Consider the following 17,053-nt stretch of genomic DNA (forward strand, 5'->3'; position numbering starts at 1 on the left):
AGGAGCCTTCGGCTAAGCTTTTAAGGCCTTCCAGATCCTCGATTCCCTTGTCGGATCCTACCACTGAACCACCTAAGAAAAAACATAAAAAGTCATATCCGAAGACTGCTCCTGTTCAGCCAGCATTGATGTCGAAAACTACTTCCTCGGATCCCAGTCTTTTGGATCCAAACCCTTAGCCCAGGACCAGCTCTTCTCCCCTTCCATAGACTCTGTACCCTCTGGAGTATCTTCCCCATTTCTTGAGTCCCACCGGCACTCTAGCTCCCCATTGATAACTTCTTCTCGTTCTTCCAGAAGTGTAACCAAGCCCAATGTAGACTGAGAGTTCTGCATTTTCTTGTGGTTGAGAGAATGTTCTGTGCGTCTGCAGGACGGATGGTCTCTACCCTCTCAGATCTTCCCCCTGGATCCTGTGTGCTTCTGCGCCTTGAGCCTCAGCAGTCTATGCCACAGGGACAGCCAGCCCAGGTAACCCAGCAGGGTACTACTTTCTCTTCCAATACTTCTCCAGAGCATCCCACGGATGAATTACCTAGGAAAGAAGGTGCAAGAGGAGGCACCTTGTACTCCCTTCAGGAGTCCGTCACTGAAGATACTGATTTTAATGAAAGGGAAGGGTCCCCAAGATCACCACCCAAAGATGTCTCATTCAGAGACATCCTTGAGATTTTTAAGCAGAGGAGTGGTTGGTCTACAGATATTCCTTCCCCAGAGGAATTAGTATTCCTGGAGGCCTTTGTGTCTGGCCTGTCTACCTCCTCTGTAACTCCACCCACCGACAAGCTTTTGGCTTTATCTTTAGGCGGGTGTGGAAGGAACCAGACAGTTGAGCCAATCCCAAAAAAATTGATCTGTTTCTGGCATCATCTGTAGGAAGGGAGTTTTGGAGCAAGGGAATGCCCTTAGAAGCTATGGTTATGGCAGTGGCCACCAAGAAGGAACTTGCAGAGCAGAGTCCCTGTGTCCATTCCCCTAACAGCGAGTCGAGGGCTTTGGACAGATTTGAGAAGTGTATGAATGCTTCAGCGACCTTCATACTCAGATCGTGGAATTACTTGGCACACTTTACAAGACTACAGAGGGACTTTGTAAAGGAATTGTCAAAATCCCTTTATGGGACCACTACTGTTGAGACTCAGGCTTCTGTGGTCTCACACATGGCGACCCTACAGTCCATTTCTAATTTGTCCATAAGGCTTCTCTCTCATACAGCTGAAGGTACCACAAGGACGGCGGGTTCAGGCATTGCCATTAGGAGGCATGCCTGGATGCTCTTGTGTGATTATGCAGAGCTCTTCAAGTCTTCATTCGTCAGTGCACCTTTTGACAGCAGTTCGTTATTTGGCCCTAAGGTAAAGGACACACTCTCCATGCGTGAGAAAGGTGGAAAGAACCTGTCTGCAGTGGGCGCATATTTTTTGACCCCCTCTAAAAACCTTTTCTAGGTGTGATGATATCTGCAGGTGCCAGCATAGCCTGCTGGAGTTTTGTAAAGAATGATATGTCCTTTGAATATCAAAGTGATTTATACAAGATGCTTGTTTTACAAAGGTATTAGAACTATATGGCATTTGAATATTAAACTGATTTGCACAAATGCAAGGAGCTGGGATGGTGGCCTAATGGTTAAGGTGTTTGCTTTGCAAACACAAGGTGCAGGGTTCGAGTCTCACACGGAATAATTGGCTGGGCTTAAAATGGCTCACAAGGACAGTTAGCTTAGTATTAATTAAAAAATGCTTATGTTACAAATGTATTAGAACTGTATAGCATTTGAATATTTAAATGTATTTGTAAAGTTGCTAGTGTTGAAAAAATGTATCAACAGTGGGTCCTGCTAGACAGAAGGGAAATATGCATGCAGGTAGTAACTGATTAAATGTATATACTGTAACCAAGAACACTGGAAGACATTGGTTAATCAGCTAGCTTACTTTAAGAAAAATAAGGGATATGAAAATGAGCTGTTAAACCATTAAAATGGCATACCATAGTGATGAATAGGACCAGAGACTGTAGGTTTGGAAGTAGCCATTGTTTATTAGCTTAATTTTAAAGAGGGGAAGTGCTGTGATTGTTTGTTGGCCTCAAGCCTGCCGTAAACATTAAAAAAGCTCTAGATATGCATTTTTACATCTCTATGTTAAATTCTTGTCTTGGCTTCAAAAGGGGATAGTGTGGGAACCTAGAGTCAGGTGATCAGATGTGGTCATTCTGCCAGCCCTGGAAATAATATTTTTTAGATATTACAAGGAGTAATGTCTGAGTATTGAGTATTCTGCCTTGGGCCTTACGACAAGAAGGACCATTCACCATATCATCTGCCTCGCTATATTAAGTAAGTAGGGAATAGTAATTCTCTTAGAATGTCTGGAAAATATAGTGAAGCTTAGTTTAGATATTGTTTTCTTTGTCTGATTCTGTCCAGCTATATTATTTTCAGTATTTCCTGTGATTTAAACTATGTGGTTTACTATAAAAGTGTTATTTTAGTGATAGTCTACCTGTTGCCCTGGTGCATTACTTTGACTTAATATCTGCTGTCTGTGATTTGACTACCTGCTACCCTAAATGCATTACTGTTACTTAATGGCAAATAATCTGTTGTTTAAGTGAGCAATAACTGATTTTTGTGACTTGGCTTGGACCATTTCCTGCAATGTTTTAACCTATTTTGTTAGTTGTGTATATTGTCTCACTGCTTCTATGTCCTCACTGCCCCCTCCACCCTAATCCCACACCTCTGCCCCCTACCACCACTCATATCCACACTCACTACAACTGTCCCCCTACTCAGTCAGTCTTCTGGTCCCTATTCCCATTTACCCTTGCAACTCACTTGTCTTATTTTTATGTTTTTTCAGGTTTACTTAATTGTTACCTGTGTTTCCCTGACTCTACTTCAGCCCCAAACTCTCTGGAAAACCACCTTCTGCCAAACATCTGCAGTTGGTTTATTTCCTTAAAGGAATTTATCTAAGTATGTACTGCTCACCTGAAGATTATATTTGTTGCCTATAATCTCCTGCTGACCACTCCTCCTCATCTACCTCTTCCTCCACCTCTTACCTGAACATCACTCAGTCTTCCTACCCCCCTCTCTGCCCTAATCCTCTCCACTGTTAACCTTATCTCCTTTCTGAAGTATTCTTTTCTCCATACTCATTTCTCCTGTAATCTGCCTGCTCCCTCTCCACTGTTAATCATACCTCCTTTCTGAAATACTCTTTTCCATTCCTTTTTTAATCTGCTTGTTTTCCTGTTTACCACAATAAGATATTCTAACAACTCCCTATACCTTGTCCTACCCTGCTCTTCCTTACATTTCTAGACTTGTGCCTTGCTTCCTATCTCCTGCTGTTGTAATCTCAGGCCCATTACCTCTGCTTTTAGCTAGAACCCTACACACTTTTCCTCTCCCTTTCTTTCTCTTTCACTGATTGTTTTTTTCTCAGACTTTCCTTTTGGGTTTAACCCCGCTCCGTTCGCCCTCGCTATGCTCAGGATCACTTCGCTCCCTTACCCTACCCCCATTCCCACCCACCCCATGTACAGTTTCCATTATACTTAACCATCTCTCCCCTTCCTGCCCTGCCATCCACTACAATTCCACTTCCTGTCTATTACCATGCCCACAATCCAGCATCCACTACAATTCCACTTCCTGTCTATTACCATTCCCACAATCCAACATCAAATCACACTTAACATATTCACCTACTTTATAATTATTTCTTACAGTTCCCCTCTTCCCTACTTAACCAAACTACTCATCATGCTCCATCTACTTATATCTGCAACATTATTCACTATGCTCTCTATTACTACCTCCTATCACTTCTACCTCTCAAATCCATTCTTTTGTTCCCGTACCTCGCGCTCACACTACAGCTTTCCTACTTCATCTTTTTTTCCATCTGTCCAGACCTGTTTAACTGTACTGCCACAACTCTGTACAAAAGACACATATTTCAAATTCTCAAACCAGCTAATAGGACGAAATCTAGATCTCCCAAATACTATCTACTTTTCACATAAGGTGCTTTTCTCTATAAACACTTACTGTCCTCAGGGGACATCCACCCCAACCCTGGCCCCTCTTCACCTTGCCCCTACCTCTCCCCCCTTTATTTACCTTAACTACCTCCTCCTCCTCACAACCCTCTTCCAACAACCAACCAGACATACAACCTCAGTCCCATTTCCCAATACCTTGCAAACACCTAACCTTTTATTCGCTAAACATTCAAAGCCTAGAAAATAAAATTACTGAACTACACTCTTGGTTAGCTTACTACACCCCTCACATCCTGTCCCTATCAGAAACATGGCTCAAGCCTCATACCTCAAACAGTGAAATACTCCCCTGGTTACAACATCTACCGCTCTGATAGAACGTCAAAGAAAGGAGGTGGTGTAGCCATCCTCTACTCTAACAGCCTTAACCTTTCACCTTACCCCACATCTATTCCTAACTTCCACCCTGCTGAACTCCTCATTCTCAATTTTCATCTGAATCCTCACAAAAAACTTGCTATAATTTCCATCTATATTCCTCCTAGCAACAATATACCCATTCTCGAAAACATACTAGCCTGGTTCTATCTCAACATACCTTATGAAACACTCATCCTTGGTGATGTCAATATAGACTGGTCAAAACTTTCTAATGACTCTCCCTTACTCACCTTATTCACCTTCATGGTTTCCACCAACTCATTTCTACCCTCACTCGTTTCCATAAAACCTCTACCTCCAGCTCCACAATAGATTGGATTCTTACTAACTCCCTTCAACATTACCACCAGCCCAAAACCCTACCAGACACCCTTAGTGACCATCTCCCTACCTCTATCCTAAGGTATGACCCACACACTCCTAAACCCCACCTATTTAGAGATTGTTGGAAACTATCCTCATTTAACTCTTCTCAGTTTAACTCACTTCTACAAAACATTGACTGGTCCATCCTTAGACAACTTCCCCTGAATGATGCCGTTGACACTTTTAATAGCATTTTCCTGAATACTCTGGACTCCCTAGCTCCCTCTAGGATGATCAGAGTGAAATCTAATCATGCCCCCTGGCTTTCAAAAGAAACTAAGACTATCATGAAACAGAGACAGTATCTGGAAAGCCTGGATCAAAACTAAACAAACTTCTCATCTTCTCAAATACAGACAACTATGTAATCTTGCCAAAAAACAGACAATTATAGACAAAAAATCATTTTATAGCTCAGGCCAGCATAAACATAGATCTAACCCTCGTAAATTCTGGTCAACACTTAATAGCATCCTTTACCCAGGCTCTCCCTCTAACCCATCCCCTACCCAAACTCGAGTCCGGAGGAAATAGCTACCCTACTTAATTCCCACTTCATTTCCTCCATCCAAAATCTCCTCCCCTCTCAACCTAACTCCTACTCCTTACCAGACCCAACACCCACCCCCAATAACACTTTTTTCTCCTTCCAGCCACTTCCCACTTCTTACATCAAATCTCTACTGCTCAAACTTAAACCCTGCTCTCTCTCTACTGGTAAATTTCCTCTCTCCTTCCTCAGACTTGCAGCTGACTCTATTGCCTACCCAGTGACTATATTAATTAATAGATCTATGCTAGAATCTACTGTTCCTACTCTTTGGAAATCTTTCTACACTACCCCTCTCCATAAAGGAGGCAACTCCACTGACCCCTACCAACTATCGACCTATTGCCATTCTATCCCACCTATCTAAGATACTAGAAAATGTATCCATACAAAGCTTCTAAACCACCTTCTCAATCACAACTTACTCACCCCTACTCAACATGGTTTCCGTCCCTAACACAGCACTTCTACTGCTCTACTATCCTTCACCCACACCATTGCAGAATCCCTGGACAATAATAAACCTACCTCCTATCTCTTTCTAGACCTCTCCAAAGTTTTTGATACAGTATCCCATCCTTTACTTCTGTCTAAACTTGCAAACTTTCACCTATCCTCCTCCAACTTCAGCTGGTTTGCTAGCTTATCTATCTGGACGCCAACAATCAGCCAAATGGCTCTCCTCCTATTCTCCTTTCCGGCCTATCTCTACTGGTGTTCCACAAGGTTCCATCTTAGGCCCCCTTTTATTCAGCATCTTCACCAATGACCTCTTCACCTCTTGCAATCAGTCATCTCTCATACAATACGCTGATGACTCCATTATTATTTCTACAGCCGACAACATCTCTGACCTACACACTCTGACCCAAAAAGCTCTACTTTTCACCGAATAGTGGCTTTCAAAAAACTTACTAATCCTCAATCCCAAAAAAAACAAACTATTGCTCTTCCTCCCCCGTTCTCTTGCTCAACGTAGGTCATCTTTTGTCATTAAGACTTGTAATAATACAGCCATCCAACCTGACACCCACACTAAACTCTTAGGGGTCATCATTGGTGATGAACTAAAATTCAATCAACATATACAGCAATGCATAAAGAAAACCCATCGGAAACTAGGTCTCCTATATCGCAACAGAAAATACCTCACTCCTGAGGCTAGACTCACCCTTGGACAAGCACTTCTCCTCCCCTCTCTCCTTTATGCCGCCCCAGTTCTCACAAATATTCAAACTACTACCCTGAGCAAACTTCAACAAACCTACCACAAAATAGCCAGATTCATTACTAACTCCCCAAACAACATGCAACACTGTATTGCTTTAAAGTCTCTACAATGGCTGGAGCTCCCACAACTACTACATCGCTACCAATTTCACATGCTGCACTCTGTGCTCTTTAAACCCTCCTGCTGTCCATCTCTATCTCTCCTTGTTTCTATCTACTCCTCTTTTCGATCTCTCCGTACCTCAAATCAGCAATTGCTCAATATCTACCACCCTAATAGGTCTGTAGGTAAGCAACTCTACAAACACTCTGTGGCCCAAGCTTGGAATAAACTTCCCCTGGATATACGCTCTATCTCTCACATTCCAATGTTTAAAAAAGAACTGAAGACACATTTATTCCACTCCAGAATCTGTCCCTGCTATGACCCTACTTAGCTCTCCACTCCACCACACTTACTTCACTCTTAGTAGATCCTACTGACACTCTTGACTCTTCCCCCATTGTTCAGCAACAAAGAATTTAATTTTGAAAAAAAAAATGTTTAATTTATTTTCTGTTTTTAATTATAATCTTCACTTGTAGTTGTTTACTTCTATTGCTTACTATTATTGTTTGTAATGCTTGTTTTTCTTGTACTGTAATTATATATTGTATTTTCTGGAGCTTTTCTCCTTGGGTCTCCACTGAAAATGGGACAAAATCCCAGTTGGACTATAACCCGGTTAACAAATGTCAATAAATAAATAAAATAAAAACAATATATATTCAACATTTTCATGTTCTTTTATTATTTATTATTAACTATATTTAAAACTTTTATTGTGGTTGGTCCTTTTAGAAAGTATTTAACCTTTGAGAGTGTTTATATTTATTTAGTGACACTGTGTGGGCCACTCCTGAAGGCCTAACTGTCTTGATCAACTACTACCATTTGTATTAGTATTAATATTACACAGTATAATTGGGCACCCTTTGTTAAGGGCCTTAGAGTAGCTGATTTTGGAGTGTCTGATGGCAGTAATAACTACCTTATCCTCTAGGCAGAAGAGGGCACAGCAGGTAAATCTGTGCCAGCCTTTCCCAAGTGTGTGTGTGGCATCTACTTGAGGCAGGGACACGAAGCACTGGTTTCACAGAGAGGGTGCTGGAGGGCTTGGCTTGAACACTCGGGTGAGGAACTAATCCTACAGCTGTACCAATGGGGAGTCTTGTTGGGGCCCTGAAGAGAGATAGAAAAAAAAAAAACAGACCCCCGGATGACTGCATTCCCTGTGTGTTCTTAAGGGAAATTGTACTTGGAAATAGTGAGTGTATCTGTTTGGATTCCAAGGGAACGTCCCCCACCAGTGTCAGTAGTGAGGATTCAGGCTCCTTGATTACTGGCCCAGTGTGAGGTGGTCGAAAGATGTGGTTTACAAAGTCCCAGGGTGCTTTCCAAGATCCAAATGGAGCTAGTTCTCCCAGGGGCAGAGGGGGGATCTCAAATGTAAGACATTGCCCATGTGGCAGAGGAGGCCCATAGAACCAAGGGTCTAGACATTTTCTCTGACAGACCCCCACCAGTGCTCCTGAAAGGAGGGCCCAATTGTCCCTTGCATCAGATAGCTTGGCTAGACATCACAAAAGAGACATGGGTACAGAGGATTATTTCTAGAGGTTATGTAATTCCCTTCTTCCTCCATCTTTATGCAAATTTCCTGATGTTCCACCCAGTCAGAGGGAAGCAGCAGTGCTAGAAATACAAAAGCTGCTAGAAAAAAAGAGTCATACAAGAGGTCCCACAAGACAAGATAGAATCCAGAACTTTCTCAAGATTCTTTTTAGTGCCAGAGAAAACAGGGGACTGGAGACCAATTTTTGATCTCAGCAATTTGAATAAATCAGTTTGACATGCAGTTTCAGATGATCATGGTTCAGTCCATTCTGCCCTTTTTCAGTGGATGTTAGCAATACAATGTTCTGTTCTTTACCAACATATGTCAGCTACATGAGAATCACTCAGGTGTGCAAGAGATACTTTTGATGGTGGATTCGATCAGATCAGGTTCAACAAGGCTGTCCTTTCATCCTCCCTCAGCCCAAGGCCATTATAACCACATACACATCCCAGATTGGGGGGGCACTTCATGCAGAAAACAGTCCAAGGCAATTGGTCCCCAGAAGAGGATAACATGCATGTCAGTGTCCTGGAAATGAGAGCAGTGCTGTTAACATTGCAGACATTTCAAGACTTTCTCCCTTTCGGGACAGTTGAAGTTCAGACAGACAGACATGTCAGTAGTCTCGTACATCAACAAACAAGGAGGAACCTGATCTTAACCCTTGTGTTGAGAAACCCTCAGACTATGGCAATGGGTGATCTCATCCAGCTGTTTTCTGATAGCAGTGCACATTCCAGGGAAGTCCAATGTGATAGCAGACAAATTGATCAGATCCATTCTACTACCTCATGAGTGGTCTGTCAAAATGAAGGTGGCAGAAATGTTTTTTCCACCAATGGGACCAGCCTTGCTGCAATCTCTTTGCATCTCCCCTAAACAACAAGTTTAGCAGCTTCTTTGCCCTGATCCCCCCACCGTGGGGAATCACCGAGGAAGGCTCTGCTACACGATTGCCCCCCCTGGTCTCCTGTATACCTACCCACCAACTACCCTAATTCCCAAACTTCTGCAGAAAGCTGCCCAGTTGAAGAGCAAAGTCATCCTCATTGCACCTTACTGATCTCAGTAGACTTTGATAACGATTTTTAATGAAGGAGCTAGCTCCTCAACAATTAGAGTTCAGTCAGCAGCAATCTTTAACGTTCTTTACACTGATGTAGAGGAAGTGACTATCAGTAATATGATAGTTAAAATCTAAGAGAGGTATACATGCAAATCCAAATATGTAGTGTATTTGGTGAAGTGCATGTCATGAATTTCATTTTATATAGGGCCACCACCAGGGAGTTATACAAAAGAATATATAAACACAAATATGCTATTTTTACAAGCAATGAGAAGAATGCAGTTGGCAAACATTAAATCAGCTTTACATTTCCTAGTTTTATAAAGTCTTTTGTATTATATCGAATACAACGGTATGATAGTAAACTAAATGCTGAAGATGAACTAGGATGGCGATAATATCAGTGGCAAGTAAGACTTGGATGCATGTTACCCACCTGGTTTAAGCAATAAGAAAGATTTTGTGGAATATTTGAAGCACAAAGGGTTAAAACACTGATTTATTGTCTTATTTAATCATGTGATTTTAAGCTATTTAAGATGAGATACAAGTAATTTTATTCAGTCTGAAGAAGTCCTTGGAATGGACATAAGCACTTACTGAATTTGCTTGAGGTGAATTTTAAGGCTCTTAATTTATTTTGATTAATTAAACTTTTAGGCTTTTAAAACTGTTTAGTTTTATTATTTTTTTAAGTATACAGTTCGATTGATTTTGGGAGTTTGTATGGTTTTACTATAATTATGAAAGCCAAACAAGTTCCAGTTTTATGATGCTGCCCTTTATATAACACCCCAAATGGGTCTATCATTTTAAACCAAAAAGGTTTGTTAACTAGAACAGCTGTACCCAGAACCAATAACACAAATCCGGTTTGCTGTAGGAATGATGACATCCTAGCAGGTTGTTTAGCAGCACCTGTAAATCCATTTGGTGTTGCTGAAAATATTGATGCAGTCAATCCAGTGTTCAGTTTAAATGAAATGTTGCACGAGCTGGAAAAAGACTTATTAAAGCTGAAGAGTTTGCAGTGAGACAGTCTTTATTTTCAGAATTGCCTGCTAGTGAAAAGGGTGCCTAAAGGGTTAAGAATTACCAAAATGCCTACTGGTGATGATTACCCAAAAGAATTTTTGGACAAATGGGTAGAGCTCAACCAAACGTTTGGTTTGCAGTATGTTGAGATGCTGATAAATTTAACAAAGTGAAAATGGACAGTTTAAATGAGAAAATACATGCTGCCTTTATTTTCTTTAAAAGACAATACACGAGTGAGGACTTCAGTACTAAATTCAGATACATACGAGACAAGCATGTAAATGTTAGGGAACAGAGTTCTTAAAAAAAAAAAAAAAAAAACTAAAGAAATTCCAAAGGCACCATATTGAATATGAAGAAGGTGTGTCGTATCTGTATTATGGTTCCGGATTTTTTGGTGATCAAGGTGCAGGCAGTACTAGAGCAGCAGGAAATTATGCCATTCATATGGAAAATGAAAATGTAAACTTAGTAAGAAGATCAGAACACATAGCACAGTAAAATGGTGGAAACAAATCTACACCGCAGAATCCAGCAATAAATAATTATAATTCTTTTGGAAGCAACAGCAATTCAAACACTATCCAGGTTTTTCTACCTGTGCAAGTTTTTCAACAAGATGGGGCTATAAACAATGCATGGGCAGAAGTGGCAGCAATGAATCACGGACCACAGTACAGAGTGCAGCAGAAAATGAAATGGAAAGGCCACAGGCGATCCTGAAAAAGATAGAAAGTATTAGTGACTATAGTTGTAAAATAGTAAATTTATCAAAGCTCTAAGTAAGGGATGGAATTTTGTCCCTGCAAAAAGAGAACACAGGTGTGATACCATCAATTGTTTCAGGGACTATGTTTAAAAATTGAACTTGAAACTTCTTTATAAGTCGGACTCACAGCCATATAGGGATTTTTACAGACCTAGCATTTTTAATCCACCTTTAAAAATGGAATTAGAAATGTTTTCAACTATGACTGAATTGCAGCTTATTGAAATGTTTAAAAATAAACCTGTCAATAAGTATTATAACCTCTCTGCTAATGAAAGGAGAACTTTCCTCAGCCCTGTTAGAAATGATAATATAATCATTTCCAACCAAAGCAGACAAAGGCAATGCATTAGTTATTTTAGATAAAAAGGACTATAACATTAAGCTGTTAGAATTATTATTTGATGTCATCTGCTGCAAACCATTTTTTTTTAGATGTGAAAAAGGCTTATTCACTGATACATTTTTTCATAGAAGATTGGTATAGCAGTGGGAGAACTACAGATGAAATTAGACATTTTTTAAGAGTAGAAAAGCAAAGATTGAGTAGAATCTTTGGATTACCTAAAAGACACAAAGATTTTGGGGGATCACCCCCCCCCCCGACCAATTGTAGCAGGTAGCAAGAGTAAGAAAGAAGGAATGGCTATTTTTGTCAATAAGTTTCTATAAAAAGTAGTTGAGCTGAGTAATACTTTAGATACTTTTGCTTTCATGACAAAATTAGGTAGTTGAGATATCTAGGATACTGATATTTTTGTGTAACACCAGATATCAAATCTTTGTATGCTGTCATTCCAAATGAAGGAATGGATGTGATGAGATTTGAGCTTATTAATTCTAAGGTTTTTTTTCTATTAGTTAAGTTAATTATGGAACTTGATATCATCTTGAGTTATAATTATTTTTAATTTAACAAGAAAATGTTTTGTCAAACAAATGGAGTAGCTATGGGGGTTGCATTGGTACCTAGCTATGCTAATGTTTTTATGCACGCCTGGGAGAAAGTTAATATTTTAGAGTGCCTTTAATTACATTTTAATATACAAACATTTTATTGATGATGTGTTTTTGGTTTGGAGAGGAAGCACTGAATTATTGAATGATTTTATAGTTTAACAATGTTAGTTCCATCTTTAAATTTCTTGGGAATATGACTGTCCTAGTGTTAAGTATTTAGATGTTACTGTTTTCAAAGAAAGAGACAAACCTATTACTAAGATATACAAAAAAGAAGTACAGAACAATGCTTACTTCGATTGTACAAGTATGTACCCCCCACAAAACTAAAGCTAACATAGTTAAAGGACAGTTAATGAGAGCCAACAGGCTCACCAAGAAAGCTGAAGATTTTTTAGTAGAAGGGCCTAGTTTGTGTAACAAGTTTATAAGCCGAGGTTATCCAGGTAGACCAGTGAAAGAAAAATGGGAAGAGGTACTCGGTATTAAAAAACAAGGTATTGTTCAGTCTGCCAAGCCTAATAGATTTAGTTATAACTTGTCCATGCAAGTAGCTAATAGTGTGGATACTAGGGCTATTAAAAACATTGTAACAAACAATTGGAGTGTTTTAAAAAGTAATTCAGAAATAGCCATAGCTGTTGGAGATGCCCCTATTTTTGTGCAAAAGAGGGGAGTTTTAAAAAATACTTTCAGTCAAAGTTGACTATAAGCAAAAAGACTAACATCATAACCGGCATGTTTAAATGTTATAGTTGTAGCTTTTGTGGCAGTCTTTACACTGATGTAGAGGAAGTGACTATCAGTAATGTGATAGTTAAAATCAAAGAGCAATATGCTTGTAAGTCCAAATATGTAGTGTATTTAGAGAAGTACATGGCATGCAGTTCATTTTATATAGGGCAGAAAACCAGGGAGTTATACAAAAGAATATATGAACACAAATATGCTTTTTCTACAGGCAAGGAGAAGAATGCGCTTAGCACACATTATAAAACTGGGAAAGGTAAAGTTGATTTAAAGATTTTTGTATTAGATCAATAGAAAGTTATGATAGTAAATTAAATGCTGAGGATGAACTAGGGTGGAAGGAATATCAGTGGCAAGTGAGACTGAATGCATGTTATCCACCTGGTTTAAACAGTAAGGAAGATTTTGTGGAATATTTGAAGCACAAAGGGTTAAAACACTAATTGATTTATTGTCTTGTTTAATCATGTGATTTTAAGTTATTTAAGATGTGATTTAAGTAATTTTATTAAGTCTGAAGTCCTTGGAATGGAAGAAAGTGCTTGCCGAATTTGCTTGAGATGAAGTTTAAGAATATTAATTTATTTTGATTAAAGTTTTTTGGCTTTTAAGACTGTTTTGTTTTATTATTTTTTAAGTTCAATTGATTTTAGGAGTTCATATTTAAGGAGATACCATAAAGTTAGGTTAGACAGTAGCTAATCAAGCAGTACTTATTGAAAATAATTAGCTTTATCAAGAATGATGAATAGTGGGAACTCACCTAATTGGCTACTACTAATGCTGGTGCCACCACACCTTCTCACTGCTGATATTCAGTGTCTCTTTGCTTCTTCTGTCATCAGAAGCAAAACAGTAGCACTAATCCCAAGATGAGAAGCAGACCTCAGGCTCTCGTGAGAAGCAGTCTCATTCCGGGTGGTGCATGGGTCTCTGGGTTTGTAGTAACCTTTTCTTTGTGGATGCCTTGAACAGCAACCAGATTTATCAGGCTGGTCTCAGACAGACACTGACTGCCCAATCAAAGACATTCAGGCATCAATGACCCTGTGCTGCTTACCAGGAGCAAAACAGTAGCAGAAATTCCAAGCTGGCACCTTTGAAGTAGTTATCAGGCTTTTTGGTGATCAGTAGTCTCCCAAAATAATGTCCCAGTTGTCCTTCCCTCACTGGGACAAGATGACTGCTGAGGGGCAGAATGTGGGTTTTCCAATGAGCAGTGGTCTTGGACCAGATGTTGCAGATTTTTTAAAACTTGTTTGGAAAAAAATGGATTAATATCCTAAGAGATGCAATGTGCACTAAATAAGGGATAACTTTAGCTTTAGCAGTCTAAGAGGAGAGCCACTAATTTTAAAAGAGCAAGATGGATTGGATGGGAGTGAGCACTTAAGGGAGAGTGGTTTCACAAAATGATGATTTTTGTTGTTGTTGCTTTTCCAGGTTAGGGGACACAGCAGAACTCCAGTCCGCTAATGATTGGTAGTTGATTTTTACGTGCGAAGTTACCAGCCCTGACGCACAACCTTCAATGAAGGTACGCCCATTCACACGTCTCCACGCAGAAGACGCTCTAACTGAGAATCGAACTGGACAGCGTCTTACTGTGAGGCGGCAATGCTACTGCAGCACCACCACCGCGGTGAATAATAGTAGCTAGTGAAAGAGGAGTGGGAAGGTATTATGTGGTCAAGTTAACATAAGGAGCAGGCAACCAATGAAAGATAGTGAGTTTAAGAACACAGCATCAGGGTGAGGAAAATCTAATTTCAGTGTGCAGTTCTGGTTTATTTCCTAGTTTAAATATGGAATAGGAAACAGAATGCAGTTAAAATGCAGCACATTGAAAATACACCACAGTATTCAAAATAGAAGAAAGCAATAAGTCAATAGAAAGTGCAAGCAAGCAATATAAGGAGAAAAAAAACTACTCTCCCTTACAGCAGTCTATGGCAGAGTCTGAGTGAACTTTTCCTGTACATATTAATAATAAACTTCCTTTTATCTTTGCAACATTATTTCTGTTTTAAATAATGTGACAATTAATAACCAGACACTGGTCACTCAGATGTATGTTGTCTTAACCAATTAGCATTACTAAGGTTATTCCACTATTTACCAACAATATCCTTTACCATAACAGCTTACCTGTTATAAGTTAGTCATTCTGTGACACTTATTATTAATTGTGCAGAGCAAATATATTATTCTCATTACATTCCAATGTTGCATATCTTTTTTGTTCTAATAAGTCCTCTTCAGTATAACTTCCCATCTTAAATTCATTGGACATCTCATCCAACTGCCACAAGTACACTGGTAGGCCTTGTAATTCTGGTCACTTAGCAGTGAGAGTGGTTAAAGGTACATTGACAGGTTCTGTGTAGCTAATTCTGGTCACTTAGCAGTGTGAGTAGTCACAAGTACAGTGGTAGGCTTTTTACAGCTATTTCTGGTCTGGCAGTACTTAACAAGTATACTGGTAAGCTTTCCACGGCTAATTATTGTCACTTAGCAGTAGGAGTGTTTATAAGTACATTGGCAGGCTTTGTACGGCTAATTCTGGTCACTAAGCAGTGGGAGTAGTTATAGGTATATTGGTAGGCTTGGTACAGCCAATTCTTAACATAGCTATTTATATTAATATGGTTGAGTGTAAAATGTAAAACAATATAAAGATGTTAAAGTTGCAGATTGACAGATGTCAGGATGTTTCATGCCATCATTTATGTTTTCATATTTGCAGAACTTCTAACTACAAAATATGTGGAGCACTGATAATCAAATGATGATTATGCGTATAGTTAAATAAACAAGACAGTGCTTTAACTTTCATACACACAAAGATAGATGCATAGACAGGCACACAGATGAATATATTTATAAGACGATGTATACATAAATACATATGTATGTATATATACCCAGATAACCAGAACATTAAAGGTGGAGTTGGAGTTATCACATAACAATGAAAGCTTTGTCTTTTTGAAACAGAACGTTCAAGAGAAGCACTTTATCCATTCCTGAGGTCCAATCAAATTAAGCAGTTAACATGGACGGTTTATTAATCTGCATGTGTGTATGACAAGACAGGATCACATGGTAAGTACAACAAACTTGCATTGCTGTGTTACTTGTTGTTGTTGTATCTTTCGGTTTAGGGGTCACCACAGTGTAATACTACAGAGTATCACAATTCATACTGTTCAGTGTACTGTTATGCATTTAGATTTCTTTACATAATATTAACGATGTTCATCCCACATTGAAGTATGGTGCCACACTGTCAGCCATGAATGGGAGTGTGGAAAGTCCCAGGGGCCAAATTTTCTCTAAGGAGCATGATAAGGTTTTGACTGTATTCCATAGTGATAAGGTAATGCTGGCACTGTGCATTGTATGTCATAGGATTCATTCATATTTCTGTTCCTCCATTAGCAGATAAGTAATGAAGTCCACCTAGATAACCAACTTAACCTCTGAGTCTTCACTTGTGGAGTGGCTGTTAATCTTTCATGATCAGATATGTGGATAACACACTGAAAGATAAGGAGAGGGAGCACTTCCACCGTAAGGTGATACTGTCCTACCTGATGAAAGACGGCCAAGCCTAGACAAGTCTGAGATAAGATGCAGTTCTTGGAGGTGTTGACATCTGTCTCTGCCAATTCAACTCTAGTCATGCCACGATTGTTGTTTATTACCACTCACTCGCCCATACTGTCACACCTATGGCCAATTTAGAGTATACTAAGATTTTTTTTTTTTTTTATGAAAAGTCGCCTGTTATTCAGATGACACTTAAATGGGATTTTTACTTTTTGCTGGGAAAATTATTTCTGTTTGAATTACCTATTCTTGCTGTTTTTCATTTTTTGGTAGACTGACTGGTCTATTGCTCTGACATCTGCAAGACAGTATCTAATCGCGACTATTCATGGTGAGGTCACCCTTTTGCTTTTCCATGCATATAGGCTTATCAGTTGAAAAAATCTCCCATATATCCTCTTTCTACTTTCAGCGTATACCTTGAATCTAGCAATCTGTTTCGCTCATTTCTTTCTGAATTTGAATGACATGAAAAATAGATTCCATATACTCTGGACATGCTTTAGCTGCTTGGGTATTATCTTGTCAGTGCTATGTCCTTTGGTAAAGCTATACAGCTGTGGAATTCCTAGTATGGGGCTGGAAAA

The 17,053-nt window shown here is 39.4% G+C and overlaps 1 protein-coding gene across 3 annotated transcripts in view; it reads left to right on the top strand.

Annotated features, from left to right (window-relative positions):
• Positions 1 to 17,053, top strand: part of AMN1 (antagonist of mitotic exit network 1 homolog) — a 1,021,978-nt gene that overhangs the window by 905,215 nt on the left and 99,710 nt on the right. For all 3 annotated transcript variants that reach the window (XM_044088123.1, XM_044088122.1, XM_044088124.1), the window contains exon 7: positions 15,852 to 15,959. In XM_044088123.1, the coding sequence (XP_043944058.1) occupies positions 15,852 to 15,925 (74 nt within the window). In that variant the 3' untranslated portion in view covers positions 15,926 to 15,959. The remainder of the gene's footprint in view (positions 1 to 15,851; positions 15,960 to 17,053) is intronic.

Source organism: Protopterus annectens, chromosome 11.part0, assembly GCF_019279795.1.
Source record: "Protopterus annectens isolate FY-2018-M chromosome 11.part0, PAN1.0, whole genome shotgun sequence".
Taxonomy (NCBI): Eukaryota; Metazoa; Chordata; order Ceratodontiformes; family Protopteridae; genus Protopterus; species Protopterus annectens.